We start from the raw sequence: 25,886 nt of genomic DNA, 5'->3' as shown, positions 1-25,886 counted from the left end.
ATTTATTTATTCTTGACAGACAGAACGTGAGCAGAGTAGGGGCAGAGAGAGAGAGGGAGACACAGAACCCAAAGCAGACTGCAGGTTGAGAGCCTGATGCAGGGCTCAAACCCACAAACCATGAGATCATGACCTTGGCCACTTAACTGGCTGAGCCACCCAGGTTCTCCTGGTAAGGCTTTTTAATGCAGACTCATCAATGCCATCTCTGTCTCCAGTGCTAAGGGATGTTCTTTTGACACAGGAAAGAAGAGGGGAACATTTTCACAAAAGGAAATTTATACCCTCCTTTTATCAGATGGCAGAAGGCAGAAAATTCTTCCTGTGTCTGCTTCTCAGTTACCTTCAGTTCAAAATAATCTTTGTGCCAAAGTGGCACATTTTGGCATGGCATAATCATCTTTCATTTTATGGCTTCTAAGTTTCCTTCCTTCTTTAGGACATCTCTTTAACCTAAAGTCACAGTTATTCTCCCATCTTTTTTCCCCAACACATTTTTGGTTTTTTTTTGTACTTCAATCTATAATTCTTGTAGAATTTATCTACCACGGTAAAGGTCTAACTTTTTATCATCCAGTTAGATAGCCAGTGATTGCCATTTCTTGTTAATTTGAAAGCGAAAATATTCCTTGCCCTCTAAACTGAAATGCTACCATTATATTCACATTCTATGTATCGGTTGAATTTTTCTGGATTCTCTATGTATTTATTTTTTTATACTAATAATTTTGTTGGCTACTTCTTCTTGATCAAAATAGCTTGCTAAGACACATTGCCTACTCCCAGCCTCTGCTACTCTTCTTTTTCTAAACTACTCTGAGGGGCACCTGGATGGCTCATTTAAGCATCTGACTTTGGCTCAGGACATGATCTCATGGCTTGTGAATTTGAGCCCCATGTCCGGCTCTGTGCTGACAGCTCAGAGCCCCGGGAGTCTGCTTTGGATTCTGTGTCTCCCCCTCTCTCTGCCCCTCCCCCATTCAAACTCTATCTCTCTCAAAAATAAAGTAAAAAAAAAAACCTATTCTTAAACATTCATCTTCCGTTTGCAAATATTGAAATCATTTATGGTCTCAAATATTTTACATATCCTATACTTTAAAAAATTATTTCTAGGCCTTTTATTGTTCTTGTCAGTCATGTTGCTTGTGATAAGAACCTTTCAAAGTAAGCTCTAGAAATTCTTCTGCTATAGCACTTTGTATTGGCTCTTGTGTGTGACCTGATGACCATTGTTCTCAGAAGTGTTTTTGTCTCGTTTTCTGTGGCATATGGAGTGAATGGGAGGAGGAAAGCAGGGAAGAGAGAAGGTTATATTAGCTGTAATTCAAATTTCCAAAGGATTCAGCCTTCATCTAGTTCAGATTACTGAGGGGTTACCAGAAACTAAATAGGACTCTCTTGTGTTTCGTTTTCCTCCAGTTTTTGCAGTTTTTAGTACGTGGAATACTCATATCAATGTATTTTACTTAATTTAAAATATTTATTAGCTATCTGAATGCCCAATTTGATGGCCAGATTTATAAGTATAAATATATCCTGTAGTGAATATTTTCTTTAAAATGTTTTTAAGTCTGAGGTTACTCAGGCTCTTTGAATTAGTCATTGGTATTTATTGTAGATCTTCTGTGATAATGAAACGCTGTAGGGGTACTTGAATACTTTATTCAAATTCACCTATACTTATTCTGAATTGGGGAGGGTAAGGAGTATCAGTTTAAAAAGTACAAGTAAACCTGATATTCTACTCAATAAACAGCAGCCCTAGACAATGTATACAATTAAGCCAGGGAAAAAATGTCAGTGACTTTAAGGGACCCTCCACTGTGGATGAGAAATTAGTATCATTTGTCTGAGTGATGGCAGGGCTGCTGCTGCTGCTAATTTTGTCAACATCTTGACAAGGAAATTGAAGAATTTATTGAGAGATCAAAAAGAAGAACTGAATAAGAAAATGCAGATAACAAACATTGAAATAAAACGTTAAAACGAAGCAAAACTTGCCTATACGGTTCTATTAAGAAATAATATTTTTATTGTATTTTATAATGGCCTTGGGGGCTTTTCAAGGGCAATTTGAGTATTTAAATTTCCTGAGAAATAGGAAAATATATGACATAGTCTCTGCCTTCAAAGAACTTGAAAAAGCAATATATTTATTTAATAGGGCCACATTAGAAATGTGGTGACATTAAATAATACAACAAATTATAAATGACACAGCATGTGGTCAAACCATTACCATATAATTGTTGAATGAATGTATGAATTAATGGACACAGACTCTTCAAACATTTTTTTTCTTTTATACATTAACCTGATTCTGTACCTACGATATATTCAATTTTTAATATGTTCAATTTCTAAAAATCTTCATTTAAAAAAACAAAATTCCAAGAGTAAAACATGCTATTATTTTAAAAATTCAACTGGCTATAAAGCAAAAGGTAAAAAGTCTCTTCCCCATTCACCATCTGACCCACAGAGATAACTTTTTAGTTTACTATCCATCCAGAAATTTTGTATGCCAGGCATTCACATACTTTAAAAGAAGGATACTATGTATACAGTCCTTCTACAGCTGATTTTTTTTCATTATTTCATTTGAGTATCTACTAATCTGCATATTTTTAGTGCCTGCACAATGCCAGTGTATCAGATTCTAAAGTATCATAGCTTATTTAATTATACCCCTTACTGGTAGACACTTGATATTTCCTATTCTCCACTGTTAAAAAACAGTACACCAGTTAATAGGTTTACACTCCCTTCTGTCAGATTATCTGTAAAATAAATTTGTAGAAATCGAATCTTTCAAATGGCAGTTTTGACAGAGGCTGAGGGTGTTCTGTCATGGCTTGGTTTGAAATGATGTTTACGTAAATCAATACTATTAGATATGAGGATGATCTGGTGGCAGCGCCAAATTCAGAGTTTAGTTTCCTTTTGTGGAGGGTTGGGCCCAAGGCATGTTCGGTCTTTTCCTTTCTTATAGCTCCCACATATATCCTTTCAGAAGCGGTTTGGTAAAGAAAAATGACACCATTGTTCCAGGAATCTCACAGGACAACTACATAATAATCATGTTAAATAGTCTCATCAGAGGCGAAGAAAAAGATTTGTCACCTTCTAACACGTATCCTCAAGTTCCGGTCACTAATTTTTAATTTGTGGCTCGAATAAGTGTGATTGGTGCACTTGGCTTTTTGTCTTCCTCAAACGGGAGGGAAAGAGGTTAAATGTCCTACTGTGCCGGGATTGAGGAAGGCCAGGAAACGCAGGTTTGTGGAGGGTTTGTTTTTTCCTTTGGGCCGTAGCTGTTGTTTACGGGAGGGCGACGGGAGGGGTAAAAACGCCTGTGCTCTCATTGTCCCCAGTCCCTGAAAGACGCGTCTCTATTTGAGAGACAAGTGTATCCCCTCAAGAGTCACCGGGCAGAAACACCAACTCCTCGTCTGGACTTTTCTATGAACGTAAGTAATGAGTCAGACAAAAGACTGAGGCGAAGGTAGCACAGCAGAGACAGAAGGCCACCAGAGAGGAGCTAGTGGCGCCTAGTCCCTCCCCACAAAGTCCCGCGTTGCCGCGGACACCGCCCCCGCGGGGGGAGGAGCTTAATCCGCTTTCCGGATGGCAGGCGGAAGTGGGAGAATTTGAATCTTGTGGGCCGTTGGATGGGGCTGCTCGAGGTCGACTTTGCGGCTTTGCGAAAGAAAGGAAAACTGACGCCACCGTTCTGGAACTTCTGCCCAGCGCACCTTGGTGAGTGAATGGGGAAGGAGAGGAAACTGAGTATTCCAGGGTTAGAATTCGGACCGTCGGATGGGATCGGGGTCGAAAGGCGGGACAGTGTAGCGGAAATTGGAGGGCCTTTGGGAGTATCGGGTGGTGGGGCCGGGCGTGGATATTTTGGGAGGTCGAGGTGCTGAGAAGTGTCTCGCGGGCCTGCGCTCAGGAGCCAACTCTGAGTATTGAGGATTCCGAGTCCCCCCGCCCCCGAGATTAAGCCTTGTTTAATCTCTGACTTTTTGGTAAACATAGTTTAGTATTTCCCCCAATTGGACTCGAATGGTGAAGCTGCAACAGTAGTTAAATCTAATTGCAAAAGCGTTACCACAGGTAAAAGAATCTTCCTTTATTAAAGATGGAAGGTTAGGGGCAGGTTTAGAATGAGGTGCTCTACGTGGCTCTGCGTTTCCCCCAAGAGGGATATTCGAAACAGTCTTTATGAATGAGGACTGCAGGGAAGTGACAGTCTTTGCAATGCCCGGTGGGGATTTAAACTGAAATCTGAGTATCCTTTGTATTTAAAACCCGGATATTTTCCCTTCACGTTTGGCATTTTTCGTTTACCGCAAAAATCCGAGACTCTTGCTCATTTAAACTGACTCTGGTAACAGCGGTAATTTACAAAGGTCTTAGTTTACTAACAATAGGGATAAGGTTTAGTTGAGCTCTACAGAGTTAACCTTTTCACCTCCTTCATTCATCGGCCAACTGGGTTATTGTGGCGTCATTATGGAAACGCTTTACTAATGTTTCTTGGGCTTTGTTTGTTTTGTTGTTGTTTTATTATTAGTGGTGAACTGCCTCAAATAAACTATTTAACCCCATAGCAAAGCCATGCCTTCTGGAATAGTTTGAATATGTGCCCTACGTCTAGATTATAAGTGAGTTTAAATGTAGAGAAATTTTACGTTATTGAAGACTGTCAGACTAATTTTGTGTTGCTTTATAGGAACTGATACTTTGTTTCTTTTAAACATACACCTGATATTTTATGTTTCTTTTATGGTATCATACCATAAAAATGTATACATATCTTTTAAAAAGTAGACATTTCTTCATCCATTACTGCCTACTCTGCTCTCCCATCCTACGAGTGGACTTTTGTTTCACTATTAACCAAGAAAAATAGATTTCAGTATTGAGTACTTATGATTGTTGAAATTTAGGCATTTTGTGTGAGACTGCAGCGAAGACTTGAGCTATATTTTCCTAAGAATTGCACACAGCTCTTCTCATTTTTTTAGAAGGTAGGAGCAGATAGTAATTTGAAAAAAAAAATTAGTCTCTACATTTTAATCTGTTGCTTGTCCTTACCTGGACGGTTTTTGTTTTTGTTTTTAGTTTTTGCTATTTCTACCTAAACCATTAGTGAATTTCAAATTTTATTGTGTACACATGACATCGAAGGGTTTGTTAAATTCTGATTCCTACACTTCAGATCTCATAGATTGTGATACAGTAAGTCTGGAGGATGGTGTTGAGGAATCTGTAAATTTAATTGGAAGGTTAGAACATTTGACAAAGGTTTTAAGAGCCCTGACTTGATCTTTTCTAGAGAGGCATTATGCTGGTGAAGGGCCTGGAACTGGAGCAGATTGCCTCAGTTTGAATTCCATCTCTACTACTTGGTAGTTGTGTGACCCAAACAAGCTGTTTTACCTCTCTATACTTCAAATTCCTGAACTATATAATGGGGATAGTAACAATACCTACCTTGTAGGATTATTGTGAGAGTCAAATGACTCTACACATACAAGAATCCTAGAATAGGGTGTGGCACATAGTAAATGATACATGTATCTCCTAGTGAACTACTAAGCATGTACAGATCACATTACATACATTATCTCAACCTTCACATATAACACTGCAATACGTCCTATTTTCAGATAAGAAAACTGGAAGCAAAGCGGAGTTCAGTTCTCCTAACTACCAAAATATTTGAACCAGGTTCAGAAACTAGATTTAATTAGATTATGCCTCTTTTTTAGTATTATTATTATTTTCATGTTTTATTTTTGAGTGACAGAGAAACACACACACAGAGTGTGAGTGGGGGATGGGCAGAGAGAGAGGCAGACACAGAATCCAAAGCGGGCTCCAGGTTCAGGGCTGTCAGCACAGAGCCCGGCACAAGGCTGGAACCCATGGACTATGGATTTGTGAGACTGACCTGAACCAAAGTCGAAGGCTTAACTGACTGAGCCACCCAGGGGCCCTGTTATTATTATTATTTTAAATAATGCTTCCTGCCTCTCTCTGCAGTCTATCCTTCCAAATATTGCTTCTTAAAAATCTCTGATGGCTGTTTGTCTACCAAATATAAATCAGATTTCTCAGCTTTTTCTTTTTTCTGCATAAAACCTGTGTTGGCAAGCATCTTCATAATTTTCTGCCCCTCTTTTCCAATCTGTGATGTTCTATTCATACTACTACCATTGCTCACATCTGTATTGTTTTTATGTATAGTTAGCCATCAACTTTTTTATGTTTAAGATTTTACCCTGTGGGTTTCAAATAAGTGCTGGACTTCCCCAGGCAGAGTGCTTCTTCCTCAGTGCAATTTAGTTGTAAACATAGCACCAGACTGAGAGATCTTGTCATGTTTGCCTTCATATCTGCAATTTCTTGGTTCAGAACAGTGAGTGTCCTCGTACTCTGAAACTGTGTGTTCAGTGAGTGCTTATTATTTTAACAGTTGTTTAACACATTGTCTCATGTCAGTGTTGAAGTTTTTAAATTGTTTCTGAGGTGATAGTATGTAACTCTGGGTAGTTAAGTAGAGATTTTAGTGATACCGTATGGTTTGTATATTTCATAGATAAGCATAGAAATTATAGGCTCAGAAGACATATCGAATGGGAAAAAATTAAGAGCAGCATTTGTTAACATTCATGGAACTCCAGATGCTTTGTACATATTTTCTCACTTAATCCTTATAGTCATTTTATTATTTTCCCCATATCAAGGTGAAGAAACTAGGCATCAAAACATTTTGTAAGTTAAAAAAGTTTTTTTGCATTTAACTTCCTCCTGGTGGAATTTTATTAGTAAGAATATTTGTTAAGTGTAATTAGATAACTGTAAGAGATGTATCATTTGTAGATACATGAATATTCATTTCTACATTAATTCAATTCTAAATTAAGAACATATTGAGGAGTTAAAAAACAGCAAAATTTGCTTTCCTTTGAGTTTGAATAACTGTTACTTGATCTCTTTGCCCACCTGTTCTTTTAAAAGCTGCCCCATAATATAAGGACATCATTCTAAAGACCATTGGGTAGGGTTTGGTATAAGAAGCTTATGCTCCTAATTTAGATTCCCAGTCCACACACCTTCTCCAGCCAGAGTCATACCAGGCGTTTGAATCAGAGCTGAATATCCTATGCAGGCTAGACCATTCATATTCTTCTTCTTGAGTTTTGGAGTTGGGATTCCAAAAAATGTTAGAGCCAAGCCAAAAAAGGTCTTTATATTGCTGAGATCACACTGGAATCGTGAATATGAAAAACGTGGCATAGGTAGCCAGTAAACAGCGGGGGAGAGGAAACTGTTTTCCAGAGACTAGTTGTAAAAGTCAGTGTAAACTTATAATTTTATTCCATTTTCTCTTTTTGTTAAAACTGTATTTTTTTAGAGCAGCTTTAGGTTCATAGCAAAATTGAGGAGAAGATAATAGTATTGCCTATGTATCCCTTTCCCCCCACCACACATAGCTTCTTCTCATTATGTACACACTCCACTAGAGTGGCACATTTGTTAAAATTGTTGAACCTACACTGACGCATGATAAGCACTCAAAATTCATAATTGAAATTATAGTTCATTCTTGATTTTGTGCATTGTTTGGATTGGGGCATATGTATAATGACAGCTATCCATCATTATGGTGTCATACAGAGAGTATTTTCACTGTTCTAAAGCTATGTTCCTTTGCTTTTTCCCCAACCACTGATCTTTTTACTGTCTTCAGAGTTCTGCCTTTTCCAGAATATCATATAATTGGAAACATACAGTATGTAGTCTTTTCATATTGGCTTCTTTCATTTTGTAATATATTTTTAAGTTTTCTCCTTGTCTTTTCATGTCTTGATAGCTCATTTCTTTTTAGCGCTGAATAATATTTATCCCTTGTCTGGATGATCCATAGTATGTATATCCATTCACTTACTGAAGGACATCTTAGTTGCTTCTGAGGTTTGGCAATTGTGAATAAAGTTGCTGTAAATATCCATGTGAATATTTTGGTGTGGACACAAGTTTTGACCTCTTTGAGTAAGTACCAAGCAGCATGATTGCATAAGTTAGGTAAATCCTGCTTGGTTGTTGTATATACTTTCTTAAATACATTGTTAGATTTGGGGACCCTGGGTGGCTCAGTCGATTGAATGACCGATTCTTGACTGGCTCAGGTCATGATCCTCAGGGTTGTGAGATTGAGCCTTAGCATCAGGCTCTATTGCTGAGCTTGGAACCTGCTTAAGATTCTCTTTCCCTCTGCCCCTCTCCCCGGGTTGCTCTCTCTCCATCTCTCTCTAAAATAAATACATAAACAAACTGTTATTTGATTTGCTAATATTTGGTTGCGAATTTTTGTATCTCTGATAGATAATGGTCTGTGTAGTTCTTTGGTCATGTTTTTGATGTTGTTATGAGGGTAATAGTGACATAATACAGTAAGCTAGGAAGCATTCCTTATGCTTTAATCTTCTGAAGGAAGTTGTTGAGAATTGGTGTAGTTTCTTCCTTAAATGTTTGGTAAGATTTACCAGCAAACCCATCTGGGCCTGGTGCTTTCTGTTTTGGAGGGTTATTAATTACTGTGTTCAGCTTCTCGGATACAGTCAAGTGTATTTCTCCTTGTGTGAATTTTGGCAAAATATGTCTTTCAAGGAATTGGCCCTTTTCATCTAGAATATTAAATTTGTGAGCATAGAGTTCATGGTATTACTTTATTATATTTTTCATGTCCATAAAATCTGTAATGATATCCTTCTTTAATTTCTGATATTTGTAATTTGTGTCCTTTCGGATTTTTGTTTTTTTTTTTTGGCCTGGCTGGAAGGTTCCTGACTTTATTGATCTTTCCAAAGAACCAGCTATGATTTTATAGATTTTTTCTCTATTGATTTCTTATTTTCAATTTCATTGATTTCTTCTCTAATTCTTATTACATTTTTTCTTCTGCTTATTTTGGATTTAATTAACTCTTTTTAGTTTCCTAGGGTAGAAATTTAGATGATTGATTTTAGATCTTTACTAATCTAATATATTCATTCAGTGCTACAAATTTCCCTCTAGTCCTGCTTTCATAGCATCCATCAAATTTTGATGAGTTATGTTTTCATTTTTCATTTAGTTCATAATATTTTGTATTTTCTCATGAGATTTCTTCTTTACCCTTATGTAATTTTAAAAATGTGTTGTGTAATCTCCACACGTTTTGGGACTTTCCACTATCTTTTTGATAGTGATTTCTAGTTTAATTCCATTGTAGCCTGAGAGCAGACGTTGTATGATTTCGATTTTAAGTTTGAATATGTTCATGGTCTTGGTGACTGTTCTCTGTAAGCTTGAGAACAATCTGCTTCTGCTCTTGGTGGATAAAGTAGTTCATTATATCTAGTTGTTTGATGATGATGATGATGAGTTCAGTTATCAAATCAAGTTCCTTACTGATTTTCTGCCTCCTGGCTCTGTCCGTTTCTAATAGAGAGGTTTTATAGTTTCTGTCTGTGGTCGTGGATTCGCCTGTTTGTCTTTCCAATCTTATAAGTTTTTGCCTCTCATAGTTTGCCTCACATCGTTTGACACTGTGTTAGGTGTGTATATGTTAAGTACTGTTAAGTCTTCTTAGAAAGTTGACCCCTTTATTATTATTTAATTCTGTATTTATCCCTTATAATTTCTTTAAAGTTTGCTCTATCTAAAATTAATATAGCTACTCCTGCTTTCTTTTAATTAGTCTTAGCATGGTATATTTTTCTTCATCCATTTGTGTTTAATTTATATTTAAAGTGGATTTTTTGTAGAAAACATTGCTGGGTCTTATTTTTTAATCCACCCTGACAAGTCTTATTTTGTAACTTAAATTTTATTAAGGTAACATCATATCTGCCTTGTAATTGATATATTTAGACCATTGATGTTCAACAATCAGTTGGATTACTGTCTACAGTATTTGTTGCTGTTTTCTATTTGTGGTCCTTGTTCTTTGTTCCTCTTTTGTCTCCATTCTTTTTCTGTCTTTTGCGGTTTTAATTGAACATTTTATATGATTTTTATGTTTTCTCCTTGCTTAGGATATCAGCTATATTTCCTTTTTAATGTTTTTTTGAAATGTTTTTGTGTTATTTAAAAAAAATATTTATTTTGAAATACAGCAAGAGCATGCATGCACTTGCACGAGTTGGAGAGAGCAGAGAGAGGGAGGGAGGGAATCCTAAGCAGGCTCCGTGCTGTCAGCGCAGAGTCTGATGACTGGCCATGAGATCCTGACCTGAGCGGAAATCTAAAGTCTGATTCTTAACTGACAGAGCCACCCGGGTGCCTCTCCTTTTTAACTTTTTTTAGTGGTTGCCCTAGAGGTTGCAGTATATGTTTACAACTCATACAATAATTGAATTTGTTGTCGTTGTTATTTTGAATATAACTGATGTCTGTTATATCAATTAAGAATAAGAAAAATAAAAGTTTTTATTATTCAGTGGTCTTCCTTTATGTAGATCTGAATGTCGGAAAATTTCTTCTAAGAACTTCCTTTAACATTTCTTATAAGGCAGATCTGTTGACAACAAATTCTCTCAGTTTGTGTTTGAGAAGAACTTTACTTTTTCACTTTCAAAAAGGTTTGAAAGATAATTTTGCAGGATACAGAATTCTAGATTGGAATTTTTTCCCCCTTAACACTTTAAGTATTTCTCCACAGTCTCTTCTTACCTACAAGGTTTTTGAGGAGACATGAGATGCAGTTCCTTCCTTTGTTCTTCTATAGGTGATGTTTTCTCCCCTCCCCCTTCAGGGTTTTTTTTTCTTTAGCTTTGATTTTCTGTAGTTTGATATACCCAGGTATAGGTTTTTTGCCATTTATTCTGCTTGGTATTCCCTGAACTTAGTGGATATGTGGTTTGATGTTTGACAGTGTGATTTGTTATTAAATTTTTTTAATTAAGTAAGCTTTATGTTCAGTGTGGGGCTTGCACTCATGACCCCAAGATCAAGAGTTGCATGCTCTGAACCAGCCAGACACCCCTATCGTTAAGTCATTTTAAATAGTTCTGTTCCTTCCTCTTTCTTGATATTCCCAGCATGTATGTTATACCTTCTGTAGTTGTCCCACAGTCTTTGGATACTTTTTCTTCCCAGTGTGTGTTCTCTTTTGTTCAGTTTTCAAAGTATCTATTGAGATATCTTCAAACTCAGAGATTCTTCCCTCAGCCAGGAGGAAAATCCCATCAAAAGAATACTTTATTTCTGTTACAATGTGTTTTGATCCCTAGCATTTCTTTTGGTTCTTTCTTAGGATTTCCATCCACCTACTTTCATATGTTGTCATCTGTTCTTGTATACTGTGTACTTAGCCCTTAGCACAATAATCGTAGTTGTTTCAAATTCCCAGTTTGATCTTTACAACATTTCTGCCCTGCCTGGTTCAGATCTTGCTCTCTGTCTTTTCAAATTGTGCTTTTTGCCACGTGATTTGTAATTTTTTCTTGATAGCCATGCATGATGTGACTGTAAATAGACCATTAGTGATGTGGTGGTGAGGTGTGGGTGAAGGGGAAGTTTCAGTAGTTCTGTGATTAGATCTTAGTCTTTTCATGAGCTTAAGTCCCTGGTCTGTAAACTTAGAAGTATTTCTCAGCTTCTCCCACATATCCCCTTATGTTGGAAAGGATGGATTAGGCTGGAGTCAGGTCAGTTATGCTCTAATAGTACTCTAGCAGGTTAGCTCTGTTTAACTAGTTTCTCCTGAGGGCAGGCCTTATGAAGAAGACCAGAATGCTTTGGCATATTTCAGAATGGTACCTTTACCCATCTTCCTGCCAGAATGACAAGATTTTTCTCTTATATTTACTATGGGATCCTGGTCAATATCCTGGCTCAGATCCTGCTGGTAAATCTCAGCAGTATCCTGACAAGTCCCAAAACTGGGCCCCCTGAAGTTTTTAACTTTCAAAATTGTACACACTAAGCCTCCAGCCATGAGTCAATTACAGTTCAGGTTTTCTTACCCCAGCACTGGATCCCACAGCCATTCCACCTGGTAAGTCTGCTAAACTAAGCTATGACTCCTGTACGCACCTGTCTCTCCATTCTTGAGGGCAGTGGTTTATCTGGTGTCCCTCCTTCTTACAGATCAAAAAAATGTCGATTTTTCAGTCTTTTCAGCTCTTTTTAGGATGGGGTGGGGGCTTACAAGCTCTTTACATGCTACTTTTCATTTTAATTTAAGCAAATATCTTTTTTAGTGCAAGTATTAACTATATATCTTTCTGGTAGTAGAATTTGTACAGAATAAAATTCACCCATTTTATTTGTATTTATTATTATTATTTTTATTATTATTATTATTAATTTAACATATCCAAGTTATATAGCATATAGTGCAATAATGATTTCAGGAGTAGAATCCAGTGATTTATCCCCTACAAATAACACCCAGTGCTCCTCTCAACAAGTGTCCTCCTCAATGCCCCTTGTGCATTTAGCCCACCCCACACCCACAACTCCTCCAACAATCTCAAGTTTGTTTTCCGTATTTAAGAGTCTCTCTTGGAGCGCCTGTGTGGCTCAGTCGGTTGAGTGCCCGACTTTAGCTCAGGTCATGATCTCACAGTTTGTGGGTCTGAGCCCCATGGTGGGCTCTGTGCTGACAGCTCAGAGCCTGGAGCCTGCTTCAGATTCTGTGTCTCCCTCTCTCTGCCCCTTCTCTACTTGCACTCTGTCTCTCTTTCTCTCAAAAATAAAACAAAAAGTTAAAAAATTTTTTTTTAATTATTAAAAAAAAGTCTCTTATGTTTTGTCCCCCTCCCTGTTTTTATATTATTTTTGCTTCTCTTCCCTTATGTTCATCTGTTTTGTATCTTAAATTCCACATGTGAGTGACACCATATACTTGTCTTTCTCTGACTAATTTTGCTTAGCATAATAACCTCTAGTTCCATCTACATCGTTGTAAATAGTAAGATTTCATTCTTTTTGATTGCCAAGTAATACTCCAGTGTGTGTGTGTGTGTGTGTGTGTGTGTGTGTGTGTGTGTGTGTGTACGTACACCACATCTTCTTTATCTATTCATCTGTTGATGGACATTTGGGCTCTTTCCATACTTTGGCTGTTGTTGATAGTGCTGTTGTTGATAGTGCACTGGGGTGCATGTCCCCTTCAAAAACGGCACACCTGTATCCCTTGGATAAGCACCTACTAGGGCAATTGCTGGATCATAGGGTAGTTCTATTTTTAATTTTTTGAGGAACCTCCATGCTGTTTCCAGAGTGGCTGCACCAGTTTGTATTCCCACCAGCAGTGCAAAAGGTTCCTCTTCTCTGCATCCTCGTCAAGTTATCTGAGTTGTTCATTTTAGCCATTCTGACAGGCGTGAGGTGGTATGCAGTTTAATTTTAATAAATGTATTTTATTTTATGAATATACCACAATTTGTCTCATCCATTGTCTAATTAGGTTGCTTACACATCTTGGCTATTAATCTAGGACAATTTTTAGCCACTGTGAACATTTGTGTACAATGCAACATATGATAGCTTGCACATTTAGCTTTTTATTGAAGTAAAATTCACTTTTATATAAAATTAACCATTTTCACCATTCAGTGACATTTAGTACATTCACAGTGTTGTACAACCATCACCATTACCACCATCTAATTTCAAAATATTTTTATCACCCTTAAAGGAAAGCTCATAGCCATTAGGCAGTCATTCTGTATATTCTATTCCCCCAGTTCATGGAAACAACAAATTTGCTTTCTGTCTCTGGATTTACCAATTCTGGATATTTCATATAAATGGGATTATACAATATGTGACCTTTTGTATCTAGCCTTTCACTAGCTTGGTTCGAGATTCATCCATGTTGTAGCATATATTAGTGTTTCATTCTTTTTTTTATAGCTGAATAATATTCAATCCTATGGATAGACCGCATTTTATATAGCATCAACTTAATGGACAAATAGTCATTTCTGTTTTTTTAGCTTTTAAGAATAGTACTGTTATAAACATGTATGTACACATTTTTGTTTAAAAATGTTTTGTATTCTTTTGGATAAGTACTGAGTATAATTGCTGGGTGATATGGTAGCTCTCCATGTGGTATGTTGAGCAATTGCCAAACTACTTTCTATAGTAGCTGCTCCGTTTTGCATTCCATTATTAGCAGTGTATGAAGTTTCCAATTTCTCTGTATTGCTTCTTAAATTATAATCACTTGAGTGGGCATTAAGTGGTATCTTGTCTTAATCCTAATATTCCTAATGACTAATGATGTTGAGGATCTCTTCTTGTGTTTGTTGACCATTGAAATATTTTCTTTGGAGGAATATCTGTTCAGACGTTTTCTTGTTTTTACATTTTCTTGTCTTTTGTTGTTGTGTTCTGAGTTTCTTATATATTCTGGATACTTGCTCTTTATTAGGTATATGATTTCCAAATATTTTCAAATATTTTCTTCCATTTTATGGATTGTCTTTTTCTCTTGATTGTGTAGCCCAACTTATTTTTTCTTTGTTTCTTTTTTCGTTTTTCGGCTTGTGGTTTTGGTGTCCTACATATAAGAACCATTGCCAAATCCAAGGTTATGAAAATTTATTCTCTAAGAGTTTTATAGTTTTTGCTCTTTCATCTGCTTTGAGGTAATTTTTGTATATAGTACAAGTCAGGGAGCCAACCTCATTGCTTTGTGTGTGGCTACTGAGTTGGCCCAGCATTATTTGTTGAACAGATTGTTTTTTCCCTATTGAAGTTGTCATGGCGCCCTTGTTAAAAATTGATGGATCATAGATGTATGACTTTATTTCTGGACTCTTTGATTTGATCTATACGTTTATTCTTATGTCAGTACTATCCTGCTGTTTCAATTACATAGCCTTGTGGTAAGTTTCCAAATTAGAAAGTATAAATTGTTCACCTTTTCTGTTTTGTTTTGACTATTCAGGGTGTCTTGCAATTCATATGATTAGGATCAGGTTTTCCATTTCTACAAAAAAGAACATTGGATTTTAATAGGGATTGCATCAAAACTATAGAGAGATTACTTTAGAGAACATTGCAATGTTAACAATATTAAATCTTCCAAACATGGACACTGGGTGTTTTGTACCCTATTTGGACTCTTTAAATTCTTATAGCATTGTGTGAGTGCACAGAGCTTGCACTTGTTGGTTACCTTTATTCCTAAGTAGTTTGTTCTTTTGGATGCTATTGTAAAGGGAATTTATTTCTTTCCTTTATGAATTGTTTTTTGCTATTGTATAGAAATACTGATTTTTACATGTCCATTTGCATCTTGCAACTTTGCAGAATTTATTAGATCAGTTTTTGTGAATTCATTTGGTATCTGCATGTAAGATTGTCTTCTCCAAAAAGAGCTACCTTCTTACTTTCTATGTGGATGCCTTTCTTTTATTTTTTTTCTTACCAAATTATTGTGGTTGAAACATCTAGTACAGTATTGAATAGAAGTGGTGAGAGTGGCATCATTTTGCTCCAGGTCCTTTGTGGAAAGCTTTCAGTCTTTCACCATTGAGTACGATATTGTCTGTGGGTTTCCCATAGATGTCTTGTCATGCTGAGGAAGTTCCCTTCTATTCCTAGATTGATTAATATTTTTAAAAAAGCTTTTTTAAATTTCTTTTCGAGATACAGAGAGAGATAGTGAGACACAGATAAGAGAGAGAGGGAGACACAGAATCTGAAGCAGGCTCCAGGCTCTGAGCTAGCTGTCAGCACAGAACCCGATGTGGGGCTCAAACCCACGAACCATGAGATCATGACCTGAGCCGAAGCCAGAGGCTTATCCGACTGAGCCACCCAGGCACCCCTGATGAATATTTTTATCATAAAAGATGAACGAATTTTGTTAAATGCTTTTCCTACATCAATCAAGATAAGCATGTGACCTTTTTCTTTTATTTTGTTAATGTGATGTATTACATTAATTTTCCTTATGTTGAACTATCCTTGCATTACTGGGATAAATCCCACTTTGCATGGTATATAATTCTCTTAACAAGGATTCAGTTTGCCAGCTTCTTGTTAAGTAGTAATGTGTTCATTAGATTTGGTATCAGGGTAATCCTGGCTTCATAGATTGAATTAGAAGGTGTTCCCTCTTCTGTTTTTTGGATAGGTTTGAGAAACTTTGCCAGTTTTACTTTAAATATTTGATAGAATTCACCAGTAAAGTTATAGGCTTGGACTTTTTGGGGGAGATTCTTGATTACTGATTGAATCCCTTGATATAGGTCAGTGAAATGTTCTATTTCTGCTTGAATCTGATTTGTAAGATTTTGTAATTTGTTTAGCCTAGTTAATTATCTAACTGGTTGGGATACAGTTCATATAATCCTCTTTATTTCTGTAAGATCTGTGGCAGTGTCTCCTCTTTGTTTTTGATTTTACTAATTTGAGTCTTTTTTTTCTTGGTCAGTCTGAATAAAGGTTTGTTATAAAGAACCAACTTGTATTTTTCTATTTTTTATATTTATCGCCACTAATCTTGTAAAATTATTTCCTTTTGTCTTCTGTTTCAGTTTGCTGTTCTTTTTCTAGTCTCTTCACGTATAAAGTTAGGATACTATTTTGGGGTCTTTAAAATTTTAATGCCTGTATTTATAGCTATAAATTTCCCACTGATCAGTTTTTGCTCTATGCCTTAGGTTTTGCATATTTTGTTTTCATTTATGTCTCTGCTAATTCCCTTGTGATTCTTTACCTTTTGCATATTTAAGATGTGTTGCTTAATCTCCACATCTTTGTGTTTTTTTTCCAGCTTTTCTTTGGTGTATTTGTTGGCCTTGTATTTCTCTTAAAGAATGTGTTCAACTCCAAAGCTTCTTTTATAAGGCCAATATTACCCTGATAACAGCCAGATAAGGACACTACATGAAAAGCAATATCCCTGATGAGTGTAGATGAAAAAATTCCCAGAAAGATACTATGAAACCAAAGTCAGTAGCACATTAAGAAGATCATAATACCACATGATCCAGTAATTCCACGTCTGGGTATTTACCTAAAGAAAATGAAAACACATAATTCAAAAAGATACCTGCATTCCTATTTATTGCATAATTTAAAAGATGTGAAGCAACCTAACTGTCCCTCTATAAGTAAAAGAGGTAGAGAAGCTATTGTGTGTTTATGTACACATTGGAATATTACTCAGTCATAAAGATAATGAAATCTTGCCATTTGTGACAATATAGATGGATCTAGAGGGTATTATGCTAAGTGAACTAAGTTAGACTGAGAAAGACAAATACCCATATGACTTCACTTATACATGGAATCTAAAAAACAAAGCAAATAAATAAAACCAAATAACCAGAAACAGACTCATGAATACAAAGAACAAACCAATGGTGGCTAGAGCAGAAGGGGTGTGGGAGGGAATGGGCAAAATAGGTGAAGAGGATTGAGATACAAATTTACAGCTGTCAAATAAGTCATGGGGATGAAAAGTACAGCATAGGGAATATAGTCAATGTTGTAACAACTTTGTATGGTGAGAGATGGTAACTAGACTTACTGTGATGAGCATTTGTAATATAAATGTCGAATCACTATGCTGTACATTGGAAACTAGTACAATATTTTATGTCAACTGTACTTTAAAAAAAATGATTGTACACCACGATCAAGTGGAATTCATTCCCAGATGCAAGGATGGTTTGATCCATGCAAATCAATAAGTGTGATACATCAGATTAAAGAATGAGAAGTAAACATCAAATAGTCATACCAATAGATGCAGAAAAGGCATTTAAGAAAATTCAACTTCCTCTCACGATAAAAACTCTCAACAAATTGGGTACAGAAAGAACATACCTCCACATAAAAGGCCAAACATAACAAGCCCACAGCTAACATTATACTTAGGGGTGAAAGGTTGAGGGCTTTTCCTATAGGATCAGGAATAAAATAGGGGTGCCGATTATCCACATTTCTGTGTAACATAGCTGGAATTTTTAGCTCAAGCAGTTAGGCAAGGAAAATAAACAAAAGACCTCCAAATTGGAAAGGAAAAAGTAAAATTGCTTATTTGCAAGATGACATGATGTTCTATATTCAAAATCCTAAAAGTCTTACCAAAAAACTTTTAGAATAGCTCTCCAGCTGGAATAAGAGGGAAGTTGGCTTACTTTATTAAGTTAGTTACCTATTACTATCTAATAAATCACCCCAAAACATGGTGACTTAGGACAACAATCTTATCTGACAGCTTCTGTGGGTCAGAAATTTGAGAACAGTTTAGCTGTGAGGTTCTAGCTTAGGGTTTCCTGTGAAGTTGCTCTCAGATTGTTAGCTAGTCTTCCATCATATGAAGACCTAATTGAGGCTGGAGAATTTGCTTCTAAAATGGATCACTCACATGGCTTTGGATAAATGCCTCATTTCCTTGCCAAGTAGGCCTTTCTAAGGATCATCTTTAAAGTCTTTATGACTTGGCAGCTGACTTCCTCCAGCACAGGTGGTCCGTGATAGAGAGTAAGGAGTGAGTCACAGTGCCTTTTATGACCTGGTCATACACTGTCATTTCTGCCGGGCTTTTTAGTAGAAGCAAGTTGCTAAGTAAGGCCACAGTAAAGGAAAGGGAGGGAAATCAGGCTCTACATTTTGAAGGGAGAAGTATCAAACTATGAATATCCCTGACTAACCAAGTAGAGGTAAGCAGTGGAAGAATACTTCTTGGCAGTGGTTTCTTGGAATTCTTCATTAAACTGTTGATGTCTCAAGGAAGGAGAGATTAGTTTGGTATTATTTTGAGACTAAATTTGTTAAGACTTGAGCTGTTACTGAGGCATTTACATAACATTGTTTTCCTCCTCCTTCCACTTAGGAAGTCTCAAAGTTCATGCACTGGAAGGAAAAGAATTGATAAAATCAATCCAAAATATGTTAATTGTTCCCCCCCCCCCCCATGAGGTTTTGTTTGGGAAACTGTTGTTTGAAATAAAGCAATCATCAGTCAGGATTCAGGAAAAAATTTTATTTTCAGGTATTGAGGATTAGAAAGAAGGCTAATGTCAGCTGGTCAAAAGTATGAATTGAGTGCTGTCTTTAGAACATCCAATTTGGGGGTAGCTTTTAATTTTGATATAATTTTAAACTTAGAGAAAATTTACAAGAGTAGTATACAGAACTCCTGAAAAACACCCTTTATTCAACTCAGAAGTTGTTTGTTTTGTGACATTTGCCTTGTCATTTTTCTCCTAAAACCTAAAAGTCAGCCTAAAACCTCCAGACATACATACACCTGTAGTGTGATAAAGCTAGGTTTATTAACTCACTGTAGTGAGACAGATTGCAGACCAGAGGAACCATCGACTTCTCACCAAAGGGTAAAACAGATTTATTAAAGGATTTTGGAGAAGAGTGGCATCTAGGTGAAATGTAAATGAAGTAGTGTTTTGACAGTGTTAAGCAAAGCCAGGGCTGTGTGTAAAGGAGTCAGCATCAGATCTGGACTACACAGTGGACTTAAGGTATTGTTTCCTTGAAAACTACAAAATTAAGAGAAAGGAGGAAGGTTGTGCTCAGAAAGCCCTTATCGGTACCTCAGTACCTTTGTTGGCAATTGAGATTTTTTTTCCTTTGTATCAAAGTTATTTGCTTAGATCTTCTTGGTGAAAGTTTCCTCATGTCCTTTTCTAGTCATTTTGCTATCTGAGAGGCCATGGTGGATTAATTTTGCTGGTCTCAGAACTTAATATGAATGGAATAATGTAGATATGAATGGTATGTAGTTTCTTTCACTCAGCGTGATATCTGTAAGGTTCATCTGTTTTGTTGGCATCTTGCAGCACTCCTTTCCTTTGTACTAAGTAGCATTGCATTTTATCAGTGAACTGCAATTTGTTTATCCATTTTCTTAGTAGTGGAATAGTGGGTTTCCAGCCTTGGAGTACCACAGAAGGCTGCTATGACATTCTTGCATAGGTTTCTGTTTATATGTTTTTATTTCTCTTGGATAGATAACTAGATGTGAAATTCCTGCATCAAAGGCTAATGTATGGGTATATGTTTAAGAAAGTGCCGAAACTTTTCAAAATGAGAAGTTCCATTTTACATTTCCACCAACAATTTATGTGAATTTCTTAGTTAATTCATTTCCTTTACAGTATTTGGTGTTGATAGTCTTTCTAACCTTAGCCATTCTTGTGGGTATGAAGTGGTCTGTCATAGTGGTTTTAACTTTTAAAATTTTGTTTTTAAATAATCTCTACACCCAGTGTGGGACTCAAACGTACAACCCTGAGATTAAGAGTTGCCTGCTCTACAGACTGAGCCAGCCAGGTGCCCTGTTTTTAATCTTTATTCTGATTACAAATGATGTTGAACATCTTTTCATATATTTATTAACCATTCATGTATCTTTCTTCAGCAAGTGTCCATTTATGTCTTTTGCCCATTTTTTAAAAATTTTTAAATTTTTTTATTTTTGAGAGAGAGAGAGACAGCGTGAGCAGGGGAGGCTCAGAGAGAGAAGGAGTCACAGGATCTAAAGACAGGCTCCAGGCTGTGAGCTAGTGGTCAGCACAGGGCCTGACGCGGGACTAGAACCCGCGAACCATGAGATCATGACCTGAGCCGAAGTCGGACACTTAACTGACTGAGCCACCCAGGTGCCCCTTGCCCATTTTTTTAAATTGGATTGTTTGCTATAGATTGTTGAGTTGTAGTTCTTTTTATGTATTCTTGGTACAAGTCTTTGTCAGACACAGCTTTTACAAATACTTCAGTCTGTGGCATGCATATATACTTTCTTAGTTGTATCTTTTGATGAGTGTAAGCTTTTAATTTTGATGCAGTATAACTTGTTATGTTTTTAAAATGTTTATTTATTTATTTTGAGAGAGAGAGAAAGCGAGCCAGGGAGGGGCAGAGAGCGAGAGGGAGAGAACCCCAAGCAGGCTTCACTCTGTCAATGCGCATAGCCTGATGTGGGGCTCAAACTTAAAAACTGTGAGATCGTAACCTGAGCCGAGATCAAGAGTCAGATACTTAACCAACTGAGCCACCAAGCGCTCCATAATGTTACTTTTTCTGTTGAAAAGTTTTGGTTGCAGCTTGTACAGATAGTTCTATGATCTACTAGAAATTAATATTTCTGTGGTATGAAGTATAAATCAAGTTTCATTTGTTCATTTATTTTTCATTTGTTCATTTATTTTTCATATGAGTAGTTATTCCAGCACCATTTGTTGAAAAGACTTTTCCCCATTTATTGCTTTGTTACCTTGGTTGAAAATCAAATGACTGGAAATATATTTCTGGGCTTTGTAGTTTTGTTCCATTGAATATGGATAGTTTTGTTCAATTGAACATATTCAATGGAACATGGAATAGTGTATGTGTATATACATTTTTTTGATGTATGTATTTATTTATTTAGTTTATTTTGAGATAGAAAGCACAAGCTGGGTAGGGGCAGAAAAAGAGGGAGACAGGAACTGAAGCAGGCTTCACTAACAGCAGAGAGCCTGGTGCAGGGCTCGAACCCATAAGTGATGAGATCATGCCCTGAGCTGAAGTCAGACGCCCAGCTGACTGAGCCACCCAGGCACCGCTGGAATCGTGTATATTAATATACTTGGCAGATATTGGCATACGTAGGAAAAGTCTTTCCCATACATGTTTTGGGAGCACTAAATAAATTTTTTAAATGTTTATTTATTTTTGAGAGAAAGACAGAGTGTGAGCAGAGGAGGGGCAGAGAGAGAGGGAGACACAGAATTTGAAGCTGGCTCAGGCTCTGAGCTGTCAGCACAGAGTCTGACATGGAGCTCAAACCGACGCAACTGTGAGATCATGACTTGAGCCCAAGTCAGACACTTAACCGACTGAGCCACCCAGGTGCCCTGATAGCATTTTTTACAATGCTTATTTATTTTGAGAGTTTGAGGAGAATGTGTACATACATGCATGAGCAGGAGGGGCAGCAGGAGAGGGAGAGAGAGAATCTTAAACAGGCTACATACCCAGTGCCAAGCCTGACACAGGCTGCATCTCACAACTGTGATACCATAACCTGAGCCAAAATCAGAGTTGGGCTCTTAACAGACTGAGCTACCCAAGAGTTCCAGATCTTTCTTAAGATCGGTTTATAGCCAGTGACTGTTAGATGCTTTTCAGCATGGTTCTCTACATACTCTGTGATACTTTTTTATGTCATGTAAGACTGATGTTCACTTTTTTAAATTTATTTGTAACTGTGAGAAAGTTATTGTTTAGTGCAGAATTCTGAGACTAGTAATTAACAAAAAAGTTTAGATACCTTTTTTTTTTAAGGTAACATAGTTATCTTTGAGTGTGTTGTGAAGATCTAGGCAGAACTTCCATCACAGTCCATCAGGAGATGCTCTGGGTCTTTTTAGTTGGAAGGGGGGAAGGAAGAGAAGATGTAGCCACTTAGAAAATTTAGTCTAGAACCTTGTCCTTCATATCAGTATCTCTCAAATATGTATCAGTCGTATTCAAATATTTATTAGCACTATGCTGAATGATGTGGGAATTTTACCCTCAGGACATTTGCCAATATAGCTGAAGAATTTAAAAAATTGAAATAAGCCTAATACAGAGTAATATATGATTAATATTTACATTAAGGTCATTGGGAGAATTTAAAATATCTTTATTATAGGTGTCTGTATTGTGGACCTCCATCATTCTGAATTACAATAAATCTAAAAGTAAAAAATAGATTCAGTTTACCCACAGAGAGGAGTGACTCTCAAATGTAAACCTGTGTTGTTGGATACTGACTAAACATCATTTATAAATTAATATTTTTATGTTTATTTTAGCTACTCTTATGTGTTTATGGACTTTTCTGCAATAAATTCTATGTATGAATGGATTTGATAAGCAGAATTCATCATCAGAAGTTGAATTATAAAGAAGTCCTAATAAAACAGGCATTTTATGTTCCTGTTTATTTCATCAGTTTTAAGATGAACCCCTACACTCCCCCCCATGCACTTTTTAACATGTTTTAAAATTAGGTTATGACCCTCTTTCAGTTTTGGCCCATGGGGCAGTCTGCAGACATTGCATGAACATGTATAAACATCAGAAATGTTGGGACATCTGGGTGGCTCAGTCAGTTAAGCTTTTTACTTTTGGTTCTGGCTCAGGTCTTGATCTCATGGTTCATGGGATTGAGCCCTGCATCATCGAGCTCTGTGTTGCAGCTTGGAGCCTTCTTGGGATTCTTTTCCCTCTCTCTCTGTCCCTCCCCCATGCTCCTTTTCTCTCCCGACATAAACAAACCAAAAAAAGTGGTGCAGTGCCTGGGGGCTCAGTCAGTTAAGTATCAGACTTTGGCTTAGGTCATGATCTCAAGGCTAATGAGTTGGAACCCTACATCTGGCTCGGTTCTGATAGCTCACAACCTGGAGCCCGCTTTGGATTCTGTGTCTCCCTTTCTCTCTGCCCCTCCCTTGTTCATGCTCTGTCTCTGTCTCTCAAAAATAAATAAACATTAAAAAATAATTTAAAAAATGTATTGTCCTATGCGGAAAGAGTATGATCCATGCCTCTAAAAAGGGAAAAGTCTAGAAAACACTAAAATACTCCTTGAACATTACATTAATGGTGTGCGGAGGAGATGGGAAGGGTAGGCTGGACCTACTTACTTGGCAAAGCTTGCTCAATGTGGGGCTCTTTTGTTTTATGGATTCTTTGAAGAAATACTAATCTTGATAGCACAGATGATTTTGTAAGGAAGAACCAGGAAATATTGAAGGCTTGAAGACAAATGATCCAGAAGATTTAGACTATGACTTTTTATATAAGAAAATCAGTGTTTAAACCCTAAACAGTTCTTACAATCAGTATGAAATATAAATTCTAAATTCTTAAAAAGCATTGATGGAAATTGATAGTAATTTTTGTGGGTATTTTGGTCCTTCCTTTGGTATTTAATGATCTGTGTTATTTATTGTGCTCTTCTATTATTTTCATGTGAAGTGGCATAGTCACTCAGTTATGTGTTAGTCTATTCACACTTATGAGCTCTGTGGCTTTGGACAACTATTTATTTAACCTCTGTGAGCATTGGTTTGAATATTTATTGTAAAGTGAGATTACATTTACTTCATAGCATTTTAAGTTATTCTTTTCTACTTAAATTCCAAGACCTTACACATACATTATCTACTTGAATCTCTTAACATTTTAAGTAGGTAGTTATATATTTTTGGTAAAGTGAAATTTTGATGGTAAGATAATGTCCTTCCTCTGTTTGATCTTTTGGAACTGGAGAAAAGTTAGAAAAGGAATGTTTCAGTAATGAATAAAGTAACTTTGTTAACTAGTAAGGAGGAGATAGAGGCAGATCAATGTCTTTCAGTTTGTACATGGTTGAATGTTGTACTAGATATGATATAGCAGTCAGGTGCTTAGAGCTTTGTGTAGAATTCCTGCAAATGCAAATCACAAATGTAGCCTGATAAAGGATTGTTTTGTAGGCTACCCAAATGTGAATGACATTGCTTTTGATGGTGTGACTTTTTTCCTACATAAGAAGCAGTTCTTGGTAAAATTATGAACATAAATAAAATACAAGTGTTCTTGAGTTAATATGAGTTGTAGTTTGGAAATAATTCATTTTGTTCTAAAATAGCAAGGAGAAAAAGACTAAGTGTCAAATGGGCTTAGGTTCTAGGTTAATGTAATTATAAGAGTTTTTTTTTTTTAACATCTTCAGAGCTCTAGCTGGAAATTTGAAAGTCTAGACTGTTACGTAGGTCTTTTTTGTACATTACAGGATAGCCTGCCATCCTCATCTCTTTCCACTAAAAGCCAGTAGTCATCTTAATCTTTTTGACAACTGCAAAACATTCCCTCCAATTTTAACAACGCTCCCACCCTTTCCATGCTTGTTAAAACTACTGGGTTAGATGTGTGAAAGGTAAGGAAGTTAAGTACTAGAGAAAGAAATGATGATGCAGCTTATTTGTAATCGAGCAGTAATTAGATTTTATTAAAATGGGTAATTTGAATCTTTAAAAATTAAGATGGCTTATATTGTATGTTCTTATTTTTCCTAGTAAAATGAATGAAAATAAACCTGGTGCTTCACAGAATCTCAGTAAGTAAAATATCTTCATATTTTCAATTATATTTGAAAATGTTTTAAATATTTTACTCTTGCCTTTTTATTATATTAAAACTTTTTAGAGTGCTGACTCAAAATAGGAATGAGTTCCTTGGTCCGTGCTTTTTTTAATACATCCATATACTAAAGTATAGTATTGTGTGTATTCATTTCAATAAAAATACACTGCAAGATAACAATTGCCAAATTTTATTGATATTTTTATATGTATTTATCAGGTATGCTGTTTATCTGAATAAGATAACATTATTTAAGAAACAATTTTTCATCTTTTTGGTATGACTTTTTTTTAGAAAAGGAAAAATGCAGGTGAGACCGTTTTAAACAATACACAAAACCTAACATGAAAAGGAAAACTTACCTGTAGGTGCTCATAACAATCTTCAAATATATGCATACCTTTGCTTTTGGTTGTTGAGTTCTTTATTTATTAGTTTAAATAGTAATATATTGATTTGCTACTATGGCAAATGAGGAATTTAACTTAGACTCTTCTGCCACTACACTCATCTACTCTTTGTAAGATTTAATTTTTTTGTAAGATATAATTTTGATATCCTCTCAAATTAAAATGTTATACTTAAAACTCTATCTTGACCATCACTAATAGAGTGTGTCTTTTATCTCCACCTTCATAGTTGGTGAGGAAATTTGTGCTCTTAATCCTCTCTCTGCTCTTCTGCTTTTATCTACAGACTTCTATTAACTGTGTTAATTGTTCTGAAACTCAGTA

The 25,886-nt window shown here is 36.3% G+C and overlaps 1 protein-coding gene and 1 long non-coding RNA gene across 5 annotated transcripts in view; one reads left to right on the top strand and one right to left on the bottom strand.

Moving 5' to 3' along the window:
- The first annotated feature begins 3,647 nt into the window (after positions 1-3,647).
- Positions 3,648-25,886, top strand: part of G2E3 (G2/M-phase specific E3 ubiquitin protein ligase) — a 61,674-nt gene continuing 39,435 nt past the window's right edge. For 2 of the 4 annotated variants that reach the window (XM_029952688.1, XM_029952685.1), the window contains exons 1-2: positions 3,648-3,762; positions 25,086-25,126. In XM_029952688.1, coding sequence (XP_029808548.1) covers positions 25,094-25,126 — 33 coding nt within the window. In that variant the 5' untranslated portion in view covers positions 3,648-3,762; positions 25,086-25,093. Of the gene's footprint in view, positions 3,763-7,787; positions 7,808-18,619; positions 18,699-25,085; positions 25,127-25,886 lie in introns of those variants that run through there. The other 2 variants (XM_029952687.1, XM_029952686.1) reach the window with 2 other exon arrangements.
- LOC115302743 lies at positions 14,775-18,476 on the bottom strand. Its single transcript, XR_003913612.1, has 3 exons — positions 18,404-18,476; positions 15,449-15,620; positions 14,775-15,007 (listed from the first exon to the last, which is right to left on the bottom strand). It is a non-coding gene; the product is annotated as an uncharacterized LOC115302743 (long non-coding RNA).

This window comes from Suricata suricatta, chromosome 9 (genome assembly GCF_006229205.1).
Source record: "Suricata suricatta isolate VVHF042 chromosome 9, meerkat_22Aug2017_6uvM2_HiC, whole genome shotgun sequence".
Taxonomy (NCBI): Eukaryota; Metazoa; Chordata; class Mammalia; order Carnivora; family Herpestidae; genus Suricata; species Suricata suricatta.
This window is presented reverse-complemented; position numbering and strand designations above follow the sequence as displayed.